This window comes from Stegostoma tigrinum, chromosome 6 (assembly GCF_030684315.1).
Source record: "Stegostoma tigrinum isolate sSteTig4 chromosome 6, sSteTig4.hap1, whole genome shotgun sequence".
Lineage (NCBI taxonomy): Eukaryota > Metazoa > Chordata > Chondrichthyes > Orectolobiformes > Stegostomatidae > Stegostoma > Stegostoma tigrinum.
The window spans coordinates 14,041,101-14,067,416 of record NC_081359.1 but is presented as its reverse complement, the minus strand read 5'-3'; the positions used below and the strand labels follow the sequence as shown (position 1 = coordinate 14,067,416).

Here is a 26,316-nt window from a genome sequence, read left to right as displayed (position 1 = left end):
GGGTGATCTTGTAGAGGTTTATAAAGTCATGAGGGGCAGAGATAAGCTGAATAACAAAGGTTTTTTTCCCTAGGGTGGATGAATTCAAAACCAGGGGACATATTTTTAAGGTCAGAGGAAAAAGATTTGAAAAGGGACCTGACGGGCAACTTTTTCTATACAGAGGGTTGTATGTGAATGGAATGCACTGTCAGAGGAAGTGGTGGATGCAAGTTCAGCTACAACATTTAAAACCTTTGGATAAGTTTGTGAATAGGAAAGGTTGAGAGGGATGTGGTCCAAATGCAGGCAAGTGGGGCTAATTTAGTTTGGGAAACTTGGTCAGCATGGACAAGATAGGCCTAACTGTCTTTTTCTGTGCTTATGACTCTAAGTTGGTACCCAATTGTCAAACGTTCTGTTGCCTTTCCAGAGGCAAAGGAGGTAGTTGAGAATGCAATGGAGTGTGTGGTGTTGGGCGGATTGAAGACTGAGGTGAAGAAATGGAGAAATTAAAACGGAAGGTCAAGAATGTTAGATAACAACGTGTAGAGCTAGATGAACACAGCAGGCCAAGAAGCATCATAGGAGCAGGAGAGCTGATGTTTTGGGCCTAGACCCTTATATCAAAAGCTTGAACATGGGTAGTAGGGCAGGGTTGTAACACCACACATGACGAACATATGGGATTGGGCTATAAGCAGCAAAAGTTTGGTATGTTTATGTTTGCATGAGTTTTTCCCTGAGCCAATGAAAATTTTAATCTTACCTATTGGAAACAACATTTTGCTCTCTTAAATAAATGGCCCAAAGTGCTTAACAAATGAATTATCAACAAAAAAGTGATATAGCACATTCAAGTCACAGGAAGAACCATCAGGACAGATGAACAAAAGCAGTATTTGAAAATAAAAAGGAGTGGGGAAATTTAGGGAGGAAATGTCAGAGCCAAGGATCAAGGAACCTGAAAACAAGACTATCAGCATTGGATGGATTAAAATCAGAATTACACAAGAGGCCAGAATTAGACAGGCTTTTAAAAGACAGGGAGCAGTGAGATGATAAAGGGCTTTGAAGATAAATCTGCACAGATTATCAAATGGAGCTGTCTTCTGAAAGATATGGTTTCTCCCTATTTTTGTACAAGTGAATGCACAGGAGTCAAAGAATCCTCTCAGTGAGTGTGCAGTATGATAGAAAAATACATTGGGAGAGAACACTGTGCTTCTTCCTTTAACTTCCCACATTATAAATTCAGATTGTGACTGCAGTTCTTTTACTCCATTCCAGGTGGACAGGAAAAAGCACAAAAACCCCATAGGTTCTATCACCCAGGCTTGTAACTAACAGGTTAATGACAGAGCAACCATAGGTGAGGAATCAGAACCCCAGCTTTCACTCTGGCTGGGAGCAGTGAGCAGTATTGGAGGGAAGAGAGGAAAAAAAAAGTAAAAAACCAAAATTAGCAGAATTAACATCAGAGATAATGGGAATTAACATGTTAGATATTAAGATTTCTTTATTGTTGCACGAGTGCGAAAAAACCCACAAATACAAATATTAGAAGAGACGCAGATGAATTAAATATTTAATTTTGAACCTGTAACCAAAATTGATAGTTACGTCAAATCCTTTCCAAGTAACTTAAGCAACACATAATCAAAGTACAGACTAACCACAGACACAACCATTACTTACACCTTTAATGTTAATGTCTGTTTAGTCTTGTATGGGGTGATCATGAGTTTATAGGCTATCACGTATATAGATGGTGACTGATCCCATGACTGGCAGCCTTTATTTTAGCAGAGATTATTAGTAATCTTAAAAGCTATTTGCAGCATATAAATCTTTTATATCAAATTACACTTGTGACTAAGAATATCTAAAAATCTGAATAAAACTATTTACCAAAACTTTCTCTGAGTAAATTATATTTTGAAAAATCAATGATATAAAATAATCAGATGACTAATGTCTTTCCTTGTTAGGATCTAGCTCATTCTTTAAAATCAACGCCTGAATTCTGAAGCATTCATATTCAGCTGAGACACTGGGATTAAGAGCCCTTGGCTAAGCACAATATGTAAAATAAGATCAAAAGGATGTTGTTGTTTTGGACCAGACTTTAATCCCTTTACCAGGATTGAGAGACATCAACACAGAGACTAGTTAGTTTCAAAGAGCAAGAGGTGGAAGGTAAGAAAACAAAGTAAGAGAGAGTGCACATGTAATGGAAAGAATGGAGATGGCCATGTTAAATAAGGAAATGAACATTTTTCCTCATTCACAAAGCTTTCAGCACTGAAAAATCAATTATAACGTGTGCACATGGCTTCTAAAACACAGAGGTATTGAGACTTATGAAGTTCAATAAACAATATTTGAAGAGGAGAAAACTAACTGCTAGATCCCATTAGAGTTCAGTTCACCAACTGGAATGGAAATAGACTGGAACATTTTTAGCCGCGTATTGTCCATGTATCAAAATATGAATGTTGAGTCAAAGCTGCTTTAAATTGGTTTGTCGTTAGACTGGCCTGGTATGGGGAATAAAAAGATACAAGCTTGCTTGTTTTGAGCCTTTTATTGGCACTGATCCTGGTTCCAGCATCAATCCTGGTTTCTGATGCAAGTCAGCTATCCAGCACGGATCCTGGCTTTTAATGGCAGTCTGTGATCTGGCATTGATCCTGATTTCTGATACAAATCAGCTATCTGGCATCAAGATTCCTAGCCAGCATTAAGTCTGGTCCCTCGTGAGATACTGTTAACCAGTGCCGAGCCTGTTAATTAGTGCGTCTGCTATCTGGCATCGAACCTGTTTCTTCGTATCGGGTCTGATAGGGCGTAGAATCTGTTATTTGGCAGTGAGCCTGCAGTCCTGCATTGAGCTCATTACCCGGTTGTGAGCTTATTTTCTGGCTTCAAGCCTATTACTTGGCAGTGAGTCTGTTATGCAGTGCTGAGAATGTTATGTGGTACCATGTCTATTTCCCAACGAGTCTGTTATTCAGCACCAAGCATCACTGGGTCAGTCATGTGGACTGAGAGGAGGATCCCCGTGTAGTAACTTCAGTTTTCTACAGCCAGTTGACCAAACTTAGATAATAAAGACAACCTGAAAGCCTACTGCAAAGCTTGAAAGCTTGATCCCAACACATGGGCAAAACAACCCTGGATTGATCTAAATAATGATCAAGCATTTCAAAATCTAAGAAGAACAAAATCAAGAATCTTCAGGACAATTAATTATGCTACTGAGTTGATGCTTTCACCCAATCGTCCAACACTAATTTTATATACAGTATTTACAGTTTATGCAAATTAACACTTGGCCAAATGTAACAGATAGGACAATATTAACTTGGATTAATAAACCAATTTTTGGTTTTCTTACTTGGTGAAGTAACAAAACAATTAATCATGCATCATGAAGATCCATGATCGTTGTTCTTAAAATCAAGTGATTTGGTCTCAACCAAAGTTGATAGTGACACAAACAGAAGATCCTTCAAACAGCACCTCCCAAAACTGTGACCTCTATCACATAGAAAGGAAGAGCTAAATGGTAACACCATCACCCACAAGGTTCTTCCAGGCCACACGCCATCCTTACTTGAAAATATACACCATTTTTTCAGTATTGCTGGATCAAAATATTGGGAACTCCCCTCTTAACAGCAGTGTGGATATGCCTACATCCAAAGAATTGTGGTGGCTCAAGAAAGCAGTTCAACACCACTTTTGCAAGTTCAATTAAGAAAGGGTTATAGATGCTCATCGAACCAGTGACATTCAGATTCCATTAACAAACGTTTTTTTAAAAAAAAAGTGCGACGTGAGAATGTGAAAGAGAGTTAATTTATTTTGATCATTCTTGGGCATTACTGGAAAAAAAACAGCATTGGTTTGATGAGGCATACTTTGCCAAAGTTAAAAAAAAACAATAACAGCAGCAACTACCAAAAGCAAATATCTGCAAACTGGGTAAAAAATCTAAATTAGCCTTAGTTTGGAGTCCCTTAAATACAAACAGGGAACCTGATCCAGCTGATCCAAACACAGCAAATCTATGCACGACAATAATATGTTTACTATTCAAAGGACTGAATCTGATAGTGGAGGCTGACTAAAGCAGGAAGGATGAGGAGTATCTGCTGACACCACTAACAGATAGATGACTGAAAAGAGACACGATGACTAGACTGTCCTTATTTCCTGTCAAATGCATCCACCATCATACTACTACTAGAGTCTTTAGATTCGTGTCGATTCCGCATTTAAAGGGAACTGTCCTTGCCTAATTTCACACGGAGCAATGTGGGAACTGCCTCAACTGTATCTAGCAGGCCAGTCTAAACACAACGGATGCCATTCAGCTAAGACTTTGCCTCTTGCTCAAATGTTCCTCCCTTTGTGAACTAGCTCAACAAAAGACATTTGGGAAATAAACTGTAATTTAATTGTTTTATACGTGAATGTTAAAGCACAGGTTGGATATTCTGTTTTTTAGGTGATGCCATCCTCAGGACAGATATTACACTGTTTCTGAACCTTTTTTCTCTAACTTGCTCAAAATAACTTCATTTTCCTGTTTTCTCCCCATGTTCTTTCATATATTTCACTATATTTCTGGCATTTTTTGAAAGTTGCAATTGATTTAGGATCAGTCACTTGCTCTAAAATGCCTCACATTCCCAATTCTGTGGTAAGATTTCATTTGGTCATTATCTATGTTTCTCCTACAATCAATACTTTATTTCACATCTCAGTCTGTATTAACAACATAGAAATCCAAATGATTAATCTTTAAAATTGCTGGCACTTCGCCACACATTCCCTGGTACCTACCCATTTTCATTCCTTCACCAAACAACTTTCTGTCCATTTCATGTCCCCACAGCCCTGGGCTCCAAGCAAAATAGATTTAAGAGAAGTATAATGTGTAGCTTAGTCAGTTTGTCCAAGGTAGATTCGCCATCTCTACTTTCCCACAATTAAAATCAAAGGCCCTTAAGTCAAAGCAGACTTACCACACCACCATCCTTCATTATTATACAGAATTGAATGTTTAAACTAAATCTCACAAAGTAATACTTCACCTACGTTAACTGATCATTCAACACTATAAACTGTGTACTCTAAGATGCTATGCACGGACAAGTGCAGCCATCTATTATTTACTTTTAAGGTCCAAGATGTTTTCCCTTTCCTCATGTGAATTTTGCAAAATTCACTTGTTTGGGGCAGAAACCCTGCAACTCTGATTAGAAAATAAAAACCAGCTGTTTCCAAAGCTCCTTTTTAAAAAGCTTCAAGAACACATCTATGAATTCAATAATGCTCTAATAGTTAAAATTAAAGACAAATGATAGGAACATGCTGTGAAAGACGATCAGTGTTTTGCCACATCAACGATCAAGCTAGTTGAATTGCTGAGTCTCTAAGCAAGACTGGGCAGGCGTGGTTTTAGTCACAGAATATGTAGCTCAACAGTGGTGATAAATTTAGTGATGAAACTGAAACACCAAATCACCACAGGAAACCAATTCAAACTGAACAGATGTCCTGCAGATTCTCTCTTACAGTCTTAGCAGATTCTCTCTTACAGTCTTAGCATGTGGCTGAATACAGCATAGAAACCTGGATGGCAATTAAACTATGATATTCTGCACATTAAAACTACACAGACACACTAAATGACATTAACAGGGGAAAAACTCTCAAATCACTCAACAGTAACTGTATACTTACAAATACTTAAAACTTGAACATTCATAAGTTTCTGAACCAATATTTGCACCCGAAATAATTAAATATTCAAAGTAAAAGGTGCTTCTCTAAGGGTATATTTAGGGAGAACTGGAATCTAACAGGCTATGTGGGAACCCGTCAAGATTCTAAACACTATAGAAATTCCTACATTTTGTCAGAGTGATGGCAAAGACATTATAATTGGCCTCAGTGCCTTAGATTAGTAGGGGAGCAAACAAACGGGCATGGTCCCTGCCATTGACTATACAGTGCTCAGTGCTGTAACTGCAAGTTCATGGACGTTGAAGAAAAAAAACAAAATGCAGTTTCACCATGATGCCACCATGGATAAGTAGGTTGCTGGCACTGCCCGGGCTTGGGTCCTAGAGTTACATTTTCGCAGAGCAAGAACCAGTGCCTTGGCAAGCGAAGGGAACAAAACCAACAAAGGCTGAAACAAAAGTTAATGTATCAAAAGTATTTATTAAAAATAACATTTGAGGCAACTAAATGCATTTGGATAATGCATCATCCAAAAGCACAGAAGTAAAATCTTAAAAAATTGCATTTCTATAGCATCTTTTATGGCCTCATGCCATTCCAAAACACTCTCCAGCCAATGAAGTTATTTTGATGTGTAATTATTGTTGTAATTTAAGACAGACAGTAATTAGTTTAAGCAAATCAAGGTCTTGCAAACAATAAATGTGATCATGACCAAATAATCTGTTTTGACGATATTGATTGAGTGAGAAATATTGGCTGGGGCATCAGGAAGAATTCCCAAGTTTTGTTGAAGTATCGTCATTGGACGTCCTGCGCACCTGATGGGGCCTTAGTTTAACATTTTTTTGAAATACAAATTTCTGGAACATAAACAGTGTATTATATGGCAATAAATATGATATAATAGACTTCCACCAAGATACTGTGCACACATAAGCCATGCAGGAAGAACTTATACTTAGAGCACCTTATAACACCCTCAAGATACTTCAAAGTACTTCACAGATGATTGATTATCAATGAAGTGCAGTCGCTACTGTCCAGAGTAAAACAATTCAAAACAGTGTAAGAGTGTGGCTGCATGTATATTAGACAGGCAAGGAGGTGCCAAGGCGGCACCCATTCAGAGAATGTTTCTCCGGTTTTAATTTCTTTTTCTCAAAAACCACTTGTTTCCTAGTTTGAGCAGAGGTGGGTAAGAATCATTAGAGAGTATTTGCCTAGTTTATGAATCCCATTTAAAAAGGTAAGGAATTTGTAACATGAAGATTGAAAATGTCAAAAGTCATAGGCATATTTAGTTATACAGCGACATGGTGTCTGCATGGGAGAGACCGTGAATACTTCAAAATCCTGGCCTCTAATAGACATAGGTTCCTGAGCTGCGTGGTTCAATTTGATCTGATTGTTGCCGCACTCATTTGGGAATCCTTCAGCCTCACTGGAAATAGCCGAAGGCTTGATCTCTGTGTAAATGCTTTCAGAGTTGTCCATGGCGATGCCATCGGCTGCCGTCCTGAAGTCACCAAAGCCCAGAGCTGTGAGAAGGAGGGAATCTGCCGTAAGCACACATGCACATTTGCATGTTTAAGTATACGACATCAGCCTGTATATAAGGATTTACTTTAGGTCCAGTGGAGAATTCTGCTGAAATGTGATGATAGCTGTAACCAGAGATACATACAAAATAGACATGCACTTAATGTTAAAAGGGCTGCCTTACGAACCTGTAATTCTAATGGGATGTCTTTCCTGACAATCAAAGGTCCTCGGAATTTCATTCACTTCCAAAGTGTTTTGTGGTGTTAAAATTAAACTAACGCTTCAGCAAGCTTTTGCTGAATTACATACTTAAAACATCTTGCAAGCACTCCAAGGGTTTATCTTTAACCTATTCCAGTGTTAAAACATCCGATTAAATTCAAAGATGGAAAACAAAATCTACTGAAAAGATAACCATGAAACTGAATTACAATCATGGTCAAAATGTTCTAAATGCCTTAAAGAAAGCATTCGGTGGTGACAGTTCCCATAAATTAAAAGCCATATTGTGATCATATCAATATTTACTTGTCTGTTGTATGGCAGGCGAAAAAACATAATGGAGTAAGGAGGCCTTTTCAAAATATTCTGAGTCAATCAATTCAAAAGCATTTAAAAGGGCAGATTAAATCACTTAGCCATTAACAGATATTCATTTTGGAGAAAGTTATGATTGTAAACATCATCAGGATAAAGCTTTCATATTTTGCCTCCAAACATGTAGTACTAGATCACCACAATAGCACTGAGCAGCATTAGATCTACTGCCCAGATTAGTAATTTTTTTTAAGCATGTTGTTGTAAGTAGCATCTTCAAATTGTTTCCTGTGGTAATTACAAACGATTTGGTACAATATACTTGTAAATGTCTATAATTAAGACAGATGGTGGGGACTCTAGTTTATCATCCCAAGCAGGAGCTTTATAACATACCAGAGTTGGAACAAAATGGGGCACTGGGCAGCAATATTCCACGTGTGGAATTGACAAGAGATGAACCTCCTAGTGTCTTACCATAATCTGAGGGCATCTGGTAAAGGATTACTATTTGTCTGGAAGCAAGGGTATGTGCCAACATGGGCAGTGTCTGACTTGGTCAGGGAATCACCGCCAGGAAGGGAAGGAAGAGGAACAAAAACAAATGAGTATTCACTGCACACTTGGATACGCCAAAGGCTCTCATTCCAATTCTCTAAACTGCCACTGTCCATATATTAGCAGTGATCAATCAGTAAAGACAGACACTAATCACCTCTTCACCAGGACTTCAATCTAGTCAGAATGAACGTGTGACCTGCAATTGGTTCAGATCTACATACTGCGAGCTTACAGCACAAAACACCTGACAATTTACAACAATTCTGCAAAAGCAGAGGACTGCCACTCATTGTGTTTTAAAACAGAACATGGTTTACTCTAAACTTCATAGAACTAGCCAGTTTCTTAAAAGCATTTTCCTTCCGTATCTTTAGGAACATTCTATCTCTATCTCTAGCTTGAGGCTACTCTGTCAGTTCCTGTTTGACAGCTTCTATTTCTAATGAGCAGAGCTGCAAGCTCCCCTCCCCCACTCCCAACTTTAGCCTCATTAAAAATATTCTGTCAGTAATCTCCACAGCAAAGAAAGACCTGACTCCCTCACATATACAAAGGATAGGACTGCCCATGGGATTTCTTGCTACAAAATTAACCAAGTCTTTTTGCATCACAATCCCCAATTGATTTACAGAAGCATGGTGAGAAAACAAAGTATCAGAAGGAGAAGGAAAAATGGATACATGTCCATTTATGGTTTAAAGGAGCCACTGACACTTACTGGCTGAGAAGCATGGTTACCTGGCTCATAGTTTAAAAATCAAAATAAAACTTGTTTCTGGTGATCTCAGATGAGAACCTGTTCACTTCATTGCCAAGTACCGCACTAACAGGAGCGCCAGCAGTCAGGGCCGTGGAAACACACTCCACTCCAAACCCAGTGACGAGGTCTTAACTAGGACTGCTGCCAGCCCATTGCTTAGGTAACTGGAGCCCTAATCAATGGGCTGATGGCACACATTGAGCACAGGAGCAAAGCATCAGCAGTATGATCATTATTAGCATGATTTTGCGAGGGGGCCGGAAAAGGAAGAAGCGTTAGTTTGAAATTAGGAGTTTGTTTGGAGAGATGTTTGCTAGTATTAAGATACGACTTTATGCAAAACCCAAAGTAGCTAATAGTAGACAGAGGGTAAAGTAAGGGAATGATGCGAGACAGGAGGGCTGGCTGGCAGACTGAGGGTGAGGGATGATGCATGCCGTAAATTAAGCAGTGCAGATGAGCAAACAGGCTAGGTGGGTAGATGAAATAAAGCTTTGAACTGGATTTAAAAAAATACATTTAAAAATCATTGAGAGAAAACAAAGTCAGAGTTGCTGCTGACTATGAAAGCAACTAACACATCTTATGCAGTTGGAGCTCTTCAGTAGATGAAGGGTCAAATCGTTCTGGACAGGATGCACCGAGGACGAATGGCTGGAACAACACAGGGCTGTGTTCTCCTGAATGTGATCAGGTTGGGGAGTTTGATGTATTCCAGTAATAAATGGAATGTAACAGATTAGCAGTTGGGAAATTTCCAGTGTAGATACGTCACAGACAGAAGGCTATAAAATAAGCACTGGTTGGAAGGAACATCTTCATACTGTAGAATGTGGAATGCGTGGTCAGAAATGGTGACTGATTCTAAATCTATGAAAAGCTAATACGACAGCATGGCAGAAGGAGATGGGAAATGGATCGATTAGCTAATGCAATATAAATGGGAAGTTATGCACTGTAGCAGGAAGAATAGAGAAGCTGCATGTTATTTAAAGAGAGAAACATTACAGAAAGCTGCTGCACAGAGGGATTTAGAGGTTTTGTGCATGAGTCACAAAAAGCTAACATCCAAATTCAGTAGATTATAGGGAAGGCAAATGAATGTTGGACTTATTTTTATACTCCTTTTCCTTTGAAAGTAAGGAACTGTTATAAAACCATATAAGGTGTTACTCCGATCATTAGAGACAAAAAAAACCTGCAAGTGCTGGAATCCAAAGTAGACAAACAGGAGGCTGAAGAACACAACAGGCCGGGCAGCATATGGAGGAAAGGAATAGTCAACGTTTCAGGTATTACCCAATCCTGAAAAAGGGTTATACCTGAAACGTTGACTGTTCCTTTCTTCTAGCTGCTGCCTGGCCTGCTATGTTCTTCCGGCCTCCTGTTACTCAGGTCATACCTGGAACACTATGAACAGCTTTGGTCTCTTTACCCAAGGAAAAACAAACATACTGGCACTGTAGGGTGCACAGAAGGCTCACTAGAGTGATCTCAGGCATGGAGGGATTTTCTTATGAAGATAGGTTGAACTTGTACTCGCTGGAGTTTAGAAAAATAAGAAGCTACCTTACTGAAACACAAGATTTTTATTGCAGACAAGATATTTTCCCCTGAGAGAGAACATAACTGAGGGTATAATCTGAAAGTAACATGTCCCATGTAGAGATGAGGAGAAATTTAATTTCTCAGAGGGTTGTGAATCTGAAATCTGTAGGGGCTGTGCTGTCAAGAATACTTAAGGTCAAGATAGATTTTCAAGAAATGAGGGAATTAACTGGCATTGGGAAAAAGCAGGGAAGTGATGCTCAGGTTCATTATATCATTAAGATCTGCTTGAATACTGGAGCAGACTTAATGAGTTGAATGGTCTACTTCTGCTCATAGTTCTTATCGTCTTACAGATTGTGGAAGAGGGACAGATGAAGCCAGTACAGACAGGGATGGAGTCATGGAGAGACAGGGTAGAGCACTGAAGGAGGGCTAGAAAAGTTTCCCAAAGAGTATAAAGGAGCATGAAAAAAACAAAATCTAGAAAATGAGATAAATGCGAAATCAGTCCTAAGATAGGCCTGTATTCAACCAAAGCATGAAGGGAAAGGACTCACTTTACAGTTAACTTTAATATTAACAATTAAATTGTCAATTGATTTGAGCCTTGATTGAAGTTTTCCTTTAATTTCAGTTGATAGCCCAATCTATCCAATGTAGAATTGATGGAATCAGTAGGTTGCTATGATCCAGAACGCCTGAAAGATTTTGGAAGCCAATTCAACCATAACTTATAAAACAAGTTGTTTAAATACCTGCACAGGAACTTTTGTCACAGAGAAAGAGTGGGTGAGTGAAACAAATTTAGATCGCTCTTTCAAAGAGCTAGCACAGGCAATATGGGTTGAATGGTCTCCTGCTATGCTGTGTGAGTCTTAAGAAGTTTTAAAATACCACACGTTGGACAATATTTGTTACTCACATTATTACAATGTTCATGAAATGATGTTAGAATCCTTATATCCTGGAATAAAATGCATAATATCAGAAAGTGCTCACCATCAGTTCTAGGCTTCTTGATTCCACAGCGTTCAGATTCCTCATGGCTTCTCTTCCGGTTGGTTCCTGTGTAGCCGTTTAGGCCGTCTGTGATCAGGTTATCCCGGTAAAGACCACTGGCGATGCCATTGGTATAGAAACCATTTAGCTGATGGTTCTGCACGCTGCATAGGAATTGGGAACATTCCTGGAAGCCCTGAGCCAAGGCAAGCTCAGCTGCTGTCAAACCATTTGCATTCCTTAAACTGCACAAAGGAACATAGAAACAATTACACTCTGCCATATCACAATATCTCACACATAGGATAGGTCCAGACATGTGGGAAAGATTAGTTAGGGCACATTGTAGAAGGCGATATGAAAAATTGCATTATAATAAATAAATTAAAGGAATCTGCTAATAACAGTATAAAAGTATTATTGCAGCATTTACACATTTGATTTTGCTAACTACTGAAATTAACTTCATTTGATCCTAAGTCACACCTGGCTACTTGAAGCAATTTTATCAGAAAAAGCAAACCATGAACAGAGTTGTCTTTTATTTGAACAGAGCTCCAAACAAATCTGCAGCACGTTTTTTATTCTCTCACTTGTAAAACATACTTGTAATTGATTTTAAATTAATCTCCCTGGAATCATACTGCAAAAATGATGGCTCACACTAGTGATACTTAATCATTCCTCAGGTTGAAGTAGGCAAACATGAGAATTAAACATGACATTTTTAAAAACTGAATTACTACTCTAAACTGTTTGGTTTTTGACTCATTGCTTTTCTTCTGTCTGTAGCTTTTTTTAAAGAAACATTATCTGGACTACCAAATATTCCTGTTTGGGTTTGTGAATGATTTGTCAAAAATCAACTGGTTTTAACTGCATTTGAACTTGTGAATGAGGGAAGTGCCTCTTCCATATGCCCCATTTACCAGATAGCAGAGTTAAGTTCAAACTGAATGTCAAAGAACTTGCACATCGAATGTTCTTGAATATTAACTAGGGCCTTAATCAGTATAGAAGAGTCAGCTATTGAGCCAAGAATCCTGCTCGACCATTCAATAAAATCATGGCTGATATTCTACCTCAACTCCACTATCCTGCCTTTTTCCATACCCCTTGATTCCCTACAGAGAAGTGTATGTTGAACATCACATCCACAGACCATTCACATCCCTCTTGGCTACAGAATTCCGAAGATTCATAATAGACTAAATAAAGACACTTCTCATTTCAGTTCAAAATGACTAACTCCATGTTCAGACGCAATGATTCAATGCTGGGCTCTCCAGCCAGGAGGAAAGAACCTCTGAGCACCCATCCCACCAGACCCTTTAAGGATGTGAAAGTGTGTTTATACACCTACATTGCAGAATGACACATTAGAACTGGCATAAAGCTGGTATCAAAAATCTTGCAGTGGAAAACACGAATATTGAGTCATTTTATTCATAAATTAAACCAGATTTCCATGAATTCTTCCCAAAAGCTATCACCTCAACAAGTTCATTTCTCATTACAGCTATCATTCAACTGTACTCTCACTTGACATCCCCCCTCTAACTTCACCCACACCTAACATCATTCTCAAAAACTCCCACCTTCCCTCATAATTCTCTCTTCAGTTCTACCCTCACCTCTAATAGTTGTGCATCCAACTCCTCTCTAACCTAGGACAAAAATGCATTCCCATGTCTCTAAATTCCTCCACAGTTGCCTCCAACCTTATCTAAATCAAGCCATGTGCAACAACTTCCTCAAAGCACTACCTCTTCCTAGTGCCTCACAAACCTCCGCCCCAAAATATGAATCACTTGCTACCCCTCACTTAAAAGCATTTTTCAGCTCATCAAATTCTTTTATTCTATATAATCTACAAACTTCTCAGATCCTCAACTTTTTTCCTCAGCCAATATCACCAAAGCACTGATAATAGCCTCCACTTATCAAACATCACCACCATCTACACCCCCATACCCCTCACCCACCCCACCACCAGGCTCAGTTTCGAGCTTCCTTTTCCCTCACATTCATTACACGAGTAACCAGACCAAAGTTTGAGTCCTGATCGGTTCTATCCTACTCTGTCAGTCATTATGACATTCCACATTACTGTAGCGTTGCCAATGTCTTGACTCTGGGCACAATTGGTCAATTTGTCCTTCAAGTCTTTTGGCTATCTTTGTGACATGACATCTCATATCCTCATTCCAAATGTCAGTCAGCAGCTAGCCATGGTCCTGCTTTCAAAGGCTACACTTCCATGCTCAGCTTGAACCCAAACATACTCCCAATCATTATTTTTCATATATTTCTGCCTTTTTGGTAATCATTTATAAACAGACGCACATATCCCACACCCATGTTAATAACATCCTGCTTTATTTCTCAACTGTGCATGGTTTTTGTACATTTACAAAATAGTCATGCAATTACCACAACTCCACATGAACACTGCCAAAAACTTAAAAGCTGTTGTTTGTTTCAGCCTAGGAACTCCACACATAATCCCAATTCACAAACTCTTCTGGGCCATTTGCCCGCTCTAAGCCTGATAGTCCACAAACTTACCTTCCATTGACAGAGCTAAATTTAACACCAATGTATCCAGTCCCATCACCCAGGCTGTCCCTACTTTAACTTGCTCTAACAATAAGCACATTCACACCTTTCATCGTGTAGTTAACTTCTTAAGTTCTATCTGCACTCGCAATAAAATTATACCGTATGAATCCAAAGCTGTGACTAAGTTCTACTCAACACCAATTACTGTGCTTAAGTCCTGTGATGATTATAGCTATAAACAACTAGGTCTTCTAAAATGAGAATGGTTAAATCTCAAATGTAACTTAGACAGTTAGCTTGGCTGGTAATAAATTGGAATTAGGACATATTGTATGAGTAGTTTTCAAATCCGTAAAGCCCATCTTTACGAGCTAAGTTTACTTTCAGAATCCTAGAACATCACTGCTGCTAAGTTCGCTCATTGTTAAGCTTCATTTAAGTTTGAGCATCCATTGATTCATCTATTGCCCTGTATGTCAACAAATCAAGAATCTGTGGAAACAAAAGCCAGATTTTTCAGGATACTTATTCTGAAAAATAAATCATGCAATTTGTAGTTGCAAAATATTTTTATTAAGTCTGTTCCAAACTACACAATTACTAAAAAGATTAAATTGGTCATCAAAGAGGCAAATGATTTACACAATAAGTGGAACAAATCCCGCAGTTGACTGAAGTTAGCTGGCTGAGCACCTTGTTCATGGTCACAGCATTTTAGAGACACAAACTAACAACAAAAGAATCTAAATAAGTTCTCATATTAGGAAAGTGATTTCCTCCGACAATATTCAAGTGATGAAGACTTGTTTTGATTTGTAACTACAGTATGCTTAATCTCCCAGTTTTTGAGGTGAGGGCAGGGTGGAGACAATGTGAAGAAACTAAAGAAAACATTTTAAAACTATTCATGGAATTGTGGGTGACCAAAGCTTCCTATTATCTCTTGTATAGACACTTGGCAGTTCAGGAAACTAAATACTGACACAGCAATTTAGTGATTAAAGCTGACAACAGCAAGAACTAAGTCTATCTGAAGTAAGATCTGTGGAAAGGATGTGTACAATGCAAGTTTTTTTAAATGTTTAGAGCATCATCCTGATATATCTGACATCCTTGTCCAGCACACAGGTGTTTTAATGCAAGAACTGATGTTGATAGAATCCACAGCAATACTACTTTGGCAAGACCACGTTTAAAGGGTCAAAGAACTGGCCTCCATTTCAGTACATGGTCAACACCAAAAGCATTCAGAGCCCAAACCAACCTGTGTGATTGTCTCGTCTTCTTGAGCAGTCACAAATCAGTGTTGCTTCAAACTTGTTAATTCAATGTGTAACTGGCAAAATTAATTTATCAGAGTCACTTATGGTGTTGCTTGGAGTCATTGTGTGTTATTTACATACCTCTTTAAAATTAATAATCTATCCCAGCAGGGTCTGCTGTAAATATATGTGTCATTGGATAAAATAGAGGCATTTCCAAAGCTAATATAGAAATGAACTCAGGATTACAGTTGAAGCACCAATGGACTGACGCAGGGAATCTCCACAAAGTAACAACAAAGAGGTCAAAGAGAGACCTAACACTTCAAACAAGAATTAGTGGCTTGGACAAACAGATGAAGAACCAGTTGGACGAAGCAGATAAATGACTGCAGTTTCACTGGGCAGTAGTAAACCATTCATTGGTTCAGATGGTACTTCACTCAATGGGCAAAAGACAAAGCAAATCAAGTGCAAACATCACAGAAGCACACTCGCTCACCAGCCACCAAGGCTCAAACCAAGTGAAGGCTGGAGGGTGGCCCAGGACACTAATTGTTGAGTTCACCTAATGAAACAACACAAAATATTCAACAGCACCACCCACCCCCTCCACTTCAAATTCCAGTTTCTTGAAAATGTAATCTCACGGCTAATGTTACAAAATAAAAGAATGCTAGAACACAGATTGGACTCAATGACTGAACAGCTAGAATTAAAAAACCCAACCTGATGGTGAAATAATTATTTTGCTCAGTCAGTAGTCTTGAGTGAAATGCATATCAACAGAAGAGAGTGAGCTGAAATAAGGTTCACATTCAGGTAGAAAGGCAAAGGCTGAGAAGTTGGCCAGATCACAAAAACATTGTCATGCCCTGAAAACTGTGTTCTGCCAAGTTGCGGTCCTAACTGCAAGAGAGATACAATGTGAAATGTCGATGGCATTCAATGCTCTTCTGCACTTGCTGAAACTACTTTACATTTAAAAAAAAGAGAAATTCAAAATGAATAACACACCTGCAACATTGCAAAGAACAAATTAAGTCCCAACTACGAAGAGATAGTAGTTATCTCTTAAAAGTGATCCACCTGATAGGAGACCGTTCATGACAGTAACATAAAGAGGAGCTTTGGGCCAGGTTCAAGTCCCACTTAACCCAGTCACACGAGAAAAGGCTAATTAAAAATATTCAGAAACAAATATTTATGCCACAGAAATAAGCCATTCAAACACATTCCCATTTGGGGTTGAAAGGAGCAAAAAGGTTGTTAACATTCTTTCTTCTCTCAACTGTGGGGGAGTTGACATGTAATCAACTTTAGGCCAACTTTCTAAGGTACCAATTGGCAAAAACTCTCGGGCTAAAATATGCAAGAAAACCAAATACAATATTAGTGCTAACTGTTGCAGGCTGGAAGCTGGTAAGTCTAGTTGTCCGCAAGAAGTTCACTGAAAAAAGTCAGCTAATAGCACGTGATGAACACTTACTGTTCACTGGTGCACTTATCACAAGATGTGCAAAGCTTGATGTACAAGGGTCTTGGGTTTCTTTCTCACAGCAATGTCAAAATAGAATGAGGTCTTGAATTAGAACACCAGAGAGATTCTGGACATCCTAAATGCAGTTCCAACAGATCAAAGACAGAATCCAATTAAAAGCAACATGCCATTAGTGAACGTCTGATTACTAGTTACTGTACAACATCCACACTCATGCTGATTAGTATCTGGCCTGCTAGGTTGACCAGCTTAAAACTGACAAAGTTGCACATAGATTGTAAAAGGTCAATGTTACATTGAATTCAAAATCATAACAGTAAATGCTATTTAAAAATCCAATTACTTGGTAGGTTTCCACATTTTTACATGACTTAAAATGAGAGATCCTTCATCAACATACAAGGAAGCTAAGATTCAGCATATAGTACCATCCCTTGAAAATGACAGTCCCATAGCAAGAAAGAAAATCCAAGTGATACATAGCGTACTAACATTACCAAGCATCATGGGGAAATGGGAATAATTCCATTTGTCTGGACATGTGTCAGACTGCGTAGGTGTGGTGTCCACCACCCATTTGCAGTAAGAACAACTGTCTGGTGCCAAAAAAAAATTCAAGGATAACCTGAATTGGATGGAGGTACACCGGTGCAATGTCAAACACTTTCAAAACAAAGAGCAATGCTGTGGGAACAAAAGCCAGCAGCAATTGTCAATAATTAACAGAGAAACAGCATCTGTGTGGACCACTAGCGTATGGGGACCCTCCTATGAACACACTGTTTACTTTGTCTTAAACTTGCATGGCTTGGCTTTTTTAGAACTGAAGCTCTATTCCACACATGCTCAACAAAGACATCCAGTGATTCCCTAACTGTCTAGCCACCAATTTTGCTGGTCAGCTGTTAACTAGAGGCATGTTAACATCAGGTTAAATTACAATAAGTTTACAACATTCAGGTTCAAATTTAACTTCTGAAGGCACTAATTGATAATGTGAATGTTTATGGTAGCAGTTGCTAGTTCACTGAATGGGCATGGTAACGGGAAGGGCAGACTGAAGATATAAATGCTACACTCAAAAGCACGGGCATTTGAGATGGAATAACTTTTACGTTTAGTTTTTAAAAAATAGACAACACCAAATCATGATTTAAAAATGTTTTTAAATATTCTCATTTTCAAAAGAAAACCAGTGAAAGAAATGAAACTCATTTATGTTTGATCAAGATTTATTTAAAATACTCAAGACTTCATAGAGAAGGGACAAAAAAGATCATCTGAAGTTGGAATTTATGTTGATCTTCATTTGCACGTATTATAATACAAAATGTGCTTTGTAATTTTTGTTTTCTGTTGATGTCAAATTGGAGTTTTCCAGACCAAAATGCACAATCTTCAACCATGACAAGTGCCTGTATTTTTGCTGGCAATCAATTTAAATATCGGAATAAATAGAAATTCAGTTCTGTTCATTATGTCCACAACCTCAGCTCAAGGCATCTAATATAAATAAACGGCGGAACAAATTCACAAAAGGCTTTAAATGAGCCAATTAAGCAATGTGAACTCAAAATGCCCCAAGTTTTTGTACCTAGTTTCAATTCATTCTAATAAATGGAGCAAATTCTGAAAATAATTTAAGTATATGCTCCTCAGTTGAGATGGATATTTTTTTCATCGTACAACAAATCGTTGGCTACATAAAAAGTTAGCAATTATGCATCTCTTGTGCATATAACCTTGGGGCTAATTTTTGTTTCAAATCCAGGTTTGACGATCTCAGAATGCAGCCGATTTTTTGTCCTTTTCTGCCATCATGACGGCCAGTCTGTTGAATTTGATTCTGAAGAACCCCAGGCTCTAGGGGTAGCCACCAAAGTATGCTTAAAACAAATTTCCTTGTCCTTTGCCGTCTTCACCATCTCTTCCCATCAATCTACTGCTTTGTGGCGAAGCAAAATTTCTTGAATCCGTCCTATCCCTATTAACCCTTAAGTACTTTTCCTGGTTTTTTACTTTCCAATGCAATGAAAGATTTAAATTATTAAATCAATTTTCACTACCAAGGTAAACCGTAATCATCGATATTTTGTTACACATGCCCAACCCTTTAGTGGTAACATTGCAAAATTCTTGGTGAATCATCAACTTAAACGTATCCGGAAGCTTTGAATTAAATACCATTGCAAATCTTGCCCAAATGATTTCATATCAATTATCTTTCCTCAGACTAAGTTTTCTGTGCCGAAATTAATTTCTCAATTTTCCTTCCATTAAGGTGCTACCTTTTCTATGGCTGTTCCTTCCTTACACTGATGTCTTAGTTAAAACTTTGAATGTACATTCAACCTTCTTCAGACCACATGTTCTGAATTATCAGAGTCTCCAATCAGCAGGCTTTCATCTTGCTCGATTCTTTCAATGATCACTGAAAATCTTATTTCTCTCATGTCTTAAAATTATTCACTCTCCTTTTTACTATTTCTTACAAGCTCCAAATATGGTCCTCTTATTCTTCCTCAAAAAACGAAATTAAGGCACATCACACACTTTCTGACTCATTAATAATTTCCAAAGTATGGTGAAACCAGAATTCATTTCTGAGAAAATTTTCTCTCTCTAACAATCATTTGGCCTTTGAAACTCAAGATTGGCTCTGGCTCCATTCAAAGCATTTAGAATTCCTTCTGATGTTACACAGTTGTTTTTTTTTCAGTAGCTGATGCTATACAATTTTTACCATTAAGTTGTAAAATAAGGCCCCCGATAATGCCAACCACCAAAAATTCATTATTCAGCAATACGTTCAAATGGAAGCCATTCTGCCCATCTACTAACATGGAAACTCCATCTCCATTCTATCATTGCACTTGCTTTTTCTTCTGCATAGTTTCCAGAAGAAAAAAAATACACTTTATTAAACTTAGCAGATGTAACAAATTCTTTCCAAACAAAATCATCAGCTCCTAAGCGAACATCTGAAGTTCATTTAGCTCCATGGTAGACAGATATTTGGACAATTGGACCTCTCAAGACCAAGACTGATCATGTCATACTGGGGATAGGTATCAAGGGATAGGGCAAGAAATGAAGTCAAGGTAGAGACGAGGCATGGTTCAATTGATGACTCAGTACATTTGAAGGGCAAAATGGCATCTATGTTCCATCACAGAAGTTATTAAGAGTATTGCTCACATAAGGTAAAACATGGGCCAAAATGATAAGAACAGTAGCATTCAGGCAAGCACTCCGTATTTACGACAGGAATAATGTTGAAAGATCTTTATGGCTGCATTAATCATTGGGACAGAGTAAAGGTAATTCCCAAGCATCATCTACTTCAGCCAATCAATAATGCTGGAAAACCAAAAAAAAAAGACCAAATCCCACTCACCTAACCCAAAATTGGAAAAAAGAAACAAAAGCAAGAACTGTAGTTATACAATGCAAGGTATGTGCTTCAAGATATTCTAAACACTTCATATAGGTGAATTATTTCCTTTTTACAGTCACCCACTGGCGACAACCAATTAGTGCACAGACACTATAAATATTGAATACCAGTTAATTAATTTTTGGCGTTGACATTTGAAGAACGAGAATTGGTTGAGATTCTAATTAAAAATGTCTTCTTCTTTGAAGGTATTGCAATCTTCCTACCTACCTGAACTGGCAGACTGGCCAGATATTAACATACGTCCGAAGAATGGGAGGACGAAATGCAGGATCATTTGGAGAAGTATTCCACAGCTCTAGTCAACATAGTACAGTAAACATCTCACAACTAACTGCTACATGGTAATGGTATCCTTGTGACAGTATTACAAATAAGAATACAACAAGGGTTGTGGTGTCAAAATACTATAACGTAACCTATGGGGCTCCAATAATATATTTAAGCTCATGATGCCACAGTGGCTTATAAATGATCTGTGCACTTCCAGTGCAGCTCAATGCAGTTGTTATGTATCATCACTGCAGTTGCTTTCCTGTGAAATCTTGGTCTCGGCGGATTCTTGCATCACATGTCCACGCAGAGGCATAGTTCCAACCCTCTCGAGTTTGTGATTACATTAACAGAAAGGCAAAAATCATGGAAAGTAATTTCTTGCTTTGAGACTGGGAAATGAGTCAGCCTACAAATAGGAGCATCTACCAAACAAAAAGGTGCACAAAATGATGCCAGTCACTATTTTGTTACCTGTGTGTGCAATGCAGAACAGGTTAGCATTCAGAAACAATAGACAGCTCATTTTGTGGTCAAATCTGAAAGAATGGTTTGAGTGAAGTTATTATCAGTTACTGAGTCACACGATCAAGTTACCAAGCTTGGCAATCCGAAAACCTAACAAACTGGGCTGCTTCTGAAAATGGCAAATGAGAAGCAAATCATGGCATTTCAGAAAAGATTGAATTATATTGGTTTTTAAACATGTTGCAATTTCAGAAAATGACTTTCCAAAAATTACTGAGAATTTATTGTTGACTGGGCTACATAGCAAACAGCCCTGAGTGGATTAGTGGTTTTATAGATGTATGACAAGGGAAATGTGGATCCGAAGCCAAGAAAAATAAAAAAACAAATTACAAATCTGATCCACTTTATGGGGCTTATAAAATCTTAAAGGGCAGAGATAAGGTGAACAGCAAAGGTCTTTTCCCAGGGGTGAGATGTTCAAAACTAGGGGGTATATATTTAAGGTGAGAGGAGAAAGATTTGAAGACGACATTAGGGGGAAGCTTTTTTTGTTAAATACCGAGTGATTTGTGTATGGAATGAAGTGCCAGAGCAAGTGGGGGATGCAGGTACAGTTGTAACATTTAAGAGACATTTGGATAAGCACAGGAATAGAAAAGGTTTGGAGGGATATAGGTCAAATGCAGGCAGGTGGGACTAGTTCAGTTTGGGAAAAATGGTTGGCCGAGACCAGTTGGATCAAAGGGTCTGTTTCCACGCTGAATGATTCTATTACTCAACAACCAAGGTGATCTTTTAATATTCATTTGTAAAAATGATAAACTAATAGGGGTTCTTTTGTTTTACAGTGGCACATAAGGATTCTTGTGTACAGAGAATGAAAAGAAAAATAGGTGGTGTTAAAAGAATTGAGAGGGGAATTTTTTTTAAATGCGTTATTAAATTCAATGTTAATACTGTTATTGCAGTTTTCTTTAAAGTAAAGCAGTTATATCTGAATAAGCTGCAAGTTTCATATCGCTTTCAACAATCAAATTGTTCCTGGTTACAATCATGCGGCAATTAAGCACAATAAGTAAACCACTTTTTTTTCTTGAAAGACTGTGTATCACTTACATTAAAACAAAAATTTCTCAACTTAACTATATTAGTTTACATATCTGAAGTATATTTTAAATTAGGGTAAACAAAGCATGCACAACTAAAAGATCTATAACGCAGTTCCTACATAGCATTAAAACCAATCACCACAACAAATACCTCAACGGTATGCCTTGTGTGCTGAGGGGAAGCGATACTGCGCACTCAATGCCACAACTGTAAGGTTTCCATGAAGCCCCTGTGGCAGTTTCAGCGTTTCTATTGGGAATGATCCCCCTTTCTAGGATTACTTCAAAATCAAGTCAAATTCAAATTACGTAGCTGGAAAACATTTGACATTTTTCAATCTCTTAAAGACTCAATTCTCTGCACTGTTAAAGTTACATGGGCAATGGCAAATAAAACAGATTAAGGGGTGCTGGTGAAAGTAATCTTAACAATGAAACAAGAACATGAATACATCTTGAATTAATAATGCTGTTTAACCCATTTCATGTTATTTCCAAGTCCTGTACTGGCCGTAAATATATGGAATACTTTTATCCATTCATGTGGAGTATTTTAATTTCTGTAGCAGCATATACTAACGTGGGCTCCATAGAGAATGAGGTTTGTAGAATTACAATGCTGCTATGAAAGAAAAGAGAATTAAACTGCATGATTTGTGGATCATTTCTCTACTCCAAGTATTTACCTGCAAAAGATGGAAACATTTTACTTCTAGGTAACTCTGAAATGGGTGAAAAATTACACATTCATAAATTCGTATCCACAGTGCCCCAGACCCCAAGTTGAGGCAATTTCTGATATCCCCAACTTCTGATTTAGTTATGCTATGGACTGTTTCACTTTACCTGTACTTAATGCCTTCAATCTTCAGCTATCCAATATTCCCTCAAAAATATTGTAGTTATTGTTTACTTGGCTTTGTGTGGTAGATGTCATTATGTATAATCTAACTATAAGTGGCCATTTCGAATCTTATGTTCCAAGAATAAAATAGCAGTTTTATTTTATGTCAACTATCACTGTGCTAGATCATTTAATTATTTCCACCTGGGTCAATTATAATTGTAGAACGTGACTTCTTGAAGCAACCTAAAATTGTAAAATCAAGTCCTGATAAAATGGTTACTCCTGTCTGTGCGTGTGCACTTTGGAAGGAATCCTTTTAAGACACCTTGGAGGGTCTAGGGACGTCAGGCTAACTTCACTGAACACAGAGAACATGGGTACCTAGAGAAAACTTTATCCGAACACAACTACACAGGTGAAAAGCTTTAATTAATGCCTCAGGTTTTCCTCCTTATTTCTACCTCTTGCCCATGGCTATATTGCTTTTAGTTTTCTGTTTCTGTTCTGAAGAAATACCACCTTCTTTTCTACTGTGCTCCACTCCAAAAGGGCACTGTATTCATATGCATCTGTTTCCCTCCAAGATGAACATCCATTCCCTTCAATTCCTGTGAATTCTCCTTGCATTGGTCATTTTAGCAACGGACTGTATCTCTCCACCTCCCTAATTAACCTCAGTGATATTACCTATGGACCTTTCTAGATTCTATTAAATTTTGTTTCCTGATTAATGTTCTACAGCATTTGCTACAAAAAAAAACTGAAACCATGATAAAGCAAATTTCAGCAGCAGAAACCACCAAATTTGGGAGCACAGCTAGTAACCAAACCAGAAAAAGACACTGGCTGTTCAACTTGATCAATACACCCCTGCTACTGAGCATGATTTCAAAGAGTATAGACAGGAAAGACGTTAGAATTTCTTTGGCTTTCCTGATCCACCTACCTCCATCAAATTTTAAACAAGATGCAAGATTTTACATCCATTTTATATTTAGGAAACCAGTGCAGGCAAACATGGCATCAGTTGTTAACAACACGTTTACTGAAAAAAAAGCAGTCACCAACAACAATAATTATGGAGTTTCCAAAAATCTTACCATGCTTAGTTTCCTTCTCGTCGAGATTTAACAGCAGTTAATAGATGACGATACTAACAAAATGTGGTAGTGTGGGGGAGGTTCAACTGTCAAGTGGCATTCATAACAAAATGTATTTATTTTCAATGTCTGTGGGTAGGAAGCTGATCATGAAAGTTTCAAAAAAAGAAGTCCCAAATGTTGCAAACACTTGTATTCTACTTCAGGAAGACGTGTCATAGAAAACCAAAACTAAACTTGATGCTTTCTTCACTGTTTTTCAGCAACTTCTGCCATAGCCTCCAATGAAACCTGACGTCATCGCACCCTTTTCAACCAAGGCAACAAAAATCAACCAGCCAACAAGCAACAACACCCTCTATCATGGAACAAAGTTTTGTTTCAGTCCTCCTGCAGTCCAAAATCTGCACTTACTGATTATTCAAGAATCTGCTTTGCTTGCAATATATCCTAATTTCCTTTCACTTTATAGTAGTTTGTACTTTAGGATCAAGTTCCTGCATTTCCCACACCCTAGTGTGCACTTACTGGCTTCACCACTAGTCACTCCCCTTCCTACATTTCCTTTCTGTTAAAAAGTAATGCACTTAGATTGTGCTGGTGCCCTCATCCTAGTTTATTTCCTTAAGACTGGTTATTACTGAGCCCTCTCAATCCCATTCCCCACACCCCTGACTTCATCAACACTTTTTACTACAGCATCACATCCTTAGCTTACACTAAACTCCCTGCAGATCACATTGTTCTTTTTGTCATGAATTTTCAATACTTGGTTAACTATCAAAACCAACTCCAGCCTCACTCTTGATTTTCAATATATTTTTGCACCAATACACATTACCATATACCAGTATCAACTGGTAGCTGCCCAATCTGCCCTAATCTTTGGTTCTAGAAACTGTGGTTCTTGAGTACCATCTTTATCTGCTTCTACCCACTAATTCAAGGCAATACAAATGGAGGAGATTTCACTGTCAGCTCTTGTTGAGCTTTAGCTGTCCACACTGGCTCACTGAAACAAATTAATTTAGAATTCACTTTCATTTAATTTTCTGCAACTTATAACTTCACAGCTTTTTCTCTAAACCATTGAAATAAATGTAACGTTTTTAAAAACTTGTCTCAGAATAATGATGACTAACAAAAAAGTGCAAAAAGGAGTGAACTAGAGTTATACTGGGTACTCCCTATCCACAGCACTAAGATTAAATAAGGGATTACTACTGGCAGCATCATTACATGCTTTATACATGGGCATACCTTCAACTCCTTTGTACTCTACTAGTTCCTTATTTCCAAAGAGGACAAGTAGCTTTCACAGAACTTGGGACTTTTAACAATTCAAATGTCATGTCACTGCTGTGCTGTGATTATGTTTGAACAATGCTGGAGTGAATGTAGATATGTGTTTATATACAGGCAGCCAGAGGGAAGCAAAATACTTGCCAATCCCTTCAGTTTGATGGTTGACATGGGTGGAGCACTGGAAAGTAATAACTATAAGAGATAGTTTTTGTACCTAGCCTGTATTCACTGTAAGATGTTTCTAATAACATGAATGCATACCTAAGTGACACAAATCTTCTAATAATACTCGAATGCAGAAAGAAAATAGACTGATTGTTTGATAAATATCTGTGGCAGAGATTAACTTGGAAAGACCTTGGAAAGGTAACAAAGGGAGGAGAAGAAGAGACAGAAAGCATGTGAATGCTGTCTCTCCAGTTTATGAAATCTTCAACCATGCACCAAGGTGGGTCAAGTAAAATTCAAAAGAACACAAGCCACGCTCAAACGCATTTCCTGCTCAATAGAAATATGCTAAGTGTTGTGGAAATCAACTGAAAAATAAGATGTGAATAGAAGACCTGCACAGTTATCTGTTAATAAACCATAGTGCAAATGTAGTAGAGCTTTTTGTGTATTTTAAAATTAATGGCAAAAGTATTAAACCATTCAGACATTAAAGCAAAACTGCCACAATTTTAGTGTGTCGATTATGGAGTTATATCTTTACTTGAGCACTGCAAATGCGACCAATT

At 38.0% G+C, this 26,316-nt stretch overlaps 1 protein-coding gene across 2 annotated transcripts in view; it reads right to left on the bottom strand.

The window, feature by feature from the left end:
- The window catches only part of ankrd10a (ankyrin repeat domain 10a), a 54,700-nt gene that overhangs the window by 5,077 nt on the left and 23,307 nt on the right, over positions 1-26,316 (bottom strand). For both annotated transcript variants that reach the window (XM_048533501.2, XM_048533502.2), the window contains exon 4: positions 11,693-11,937. In XM_048533501.2, coding sequence (XP_048389458.1) covers positions 11,693-11,937 — 245 coding nt within the window. The remainder of the gene's footprint in view (positions 1-11,692; positions 11,938-26,316) is intronic.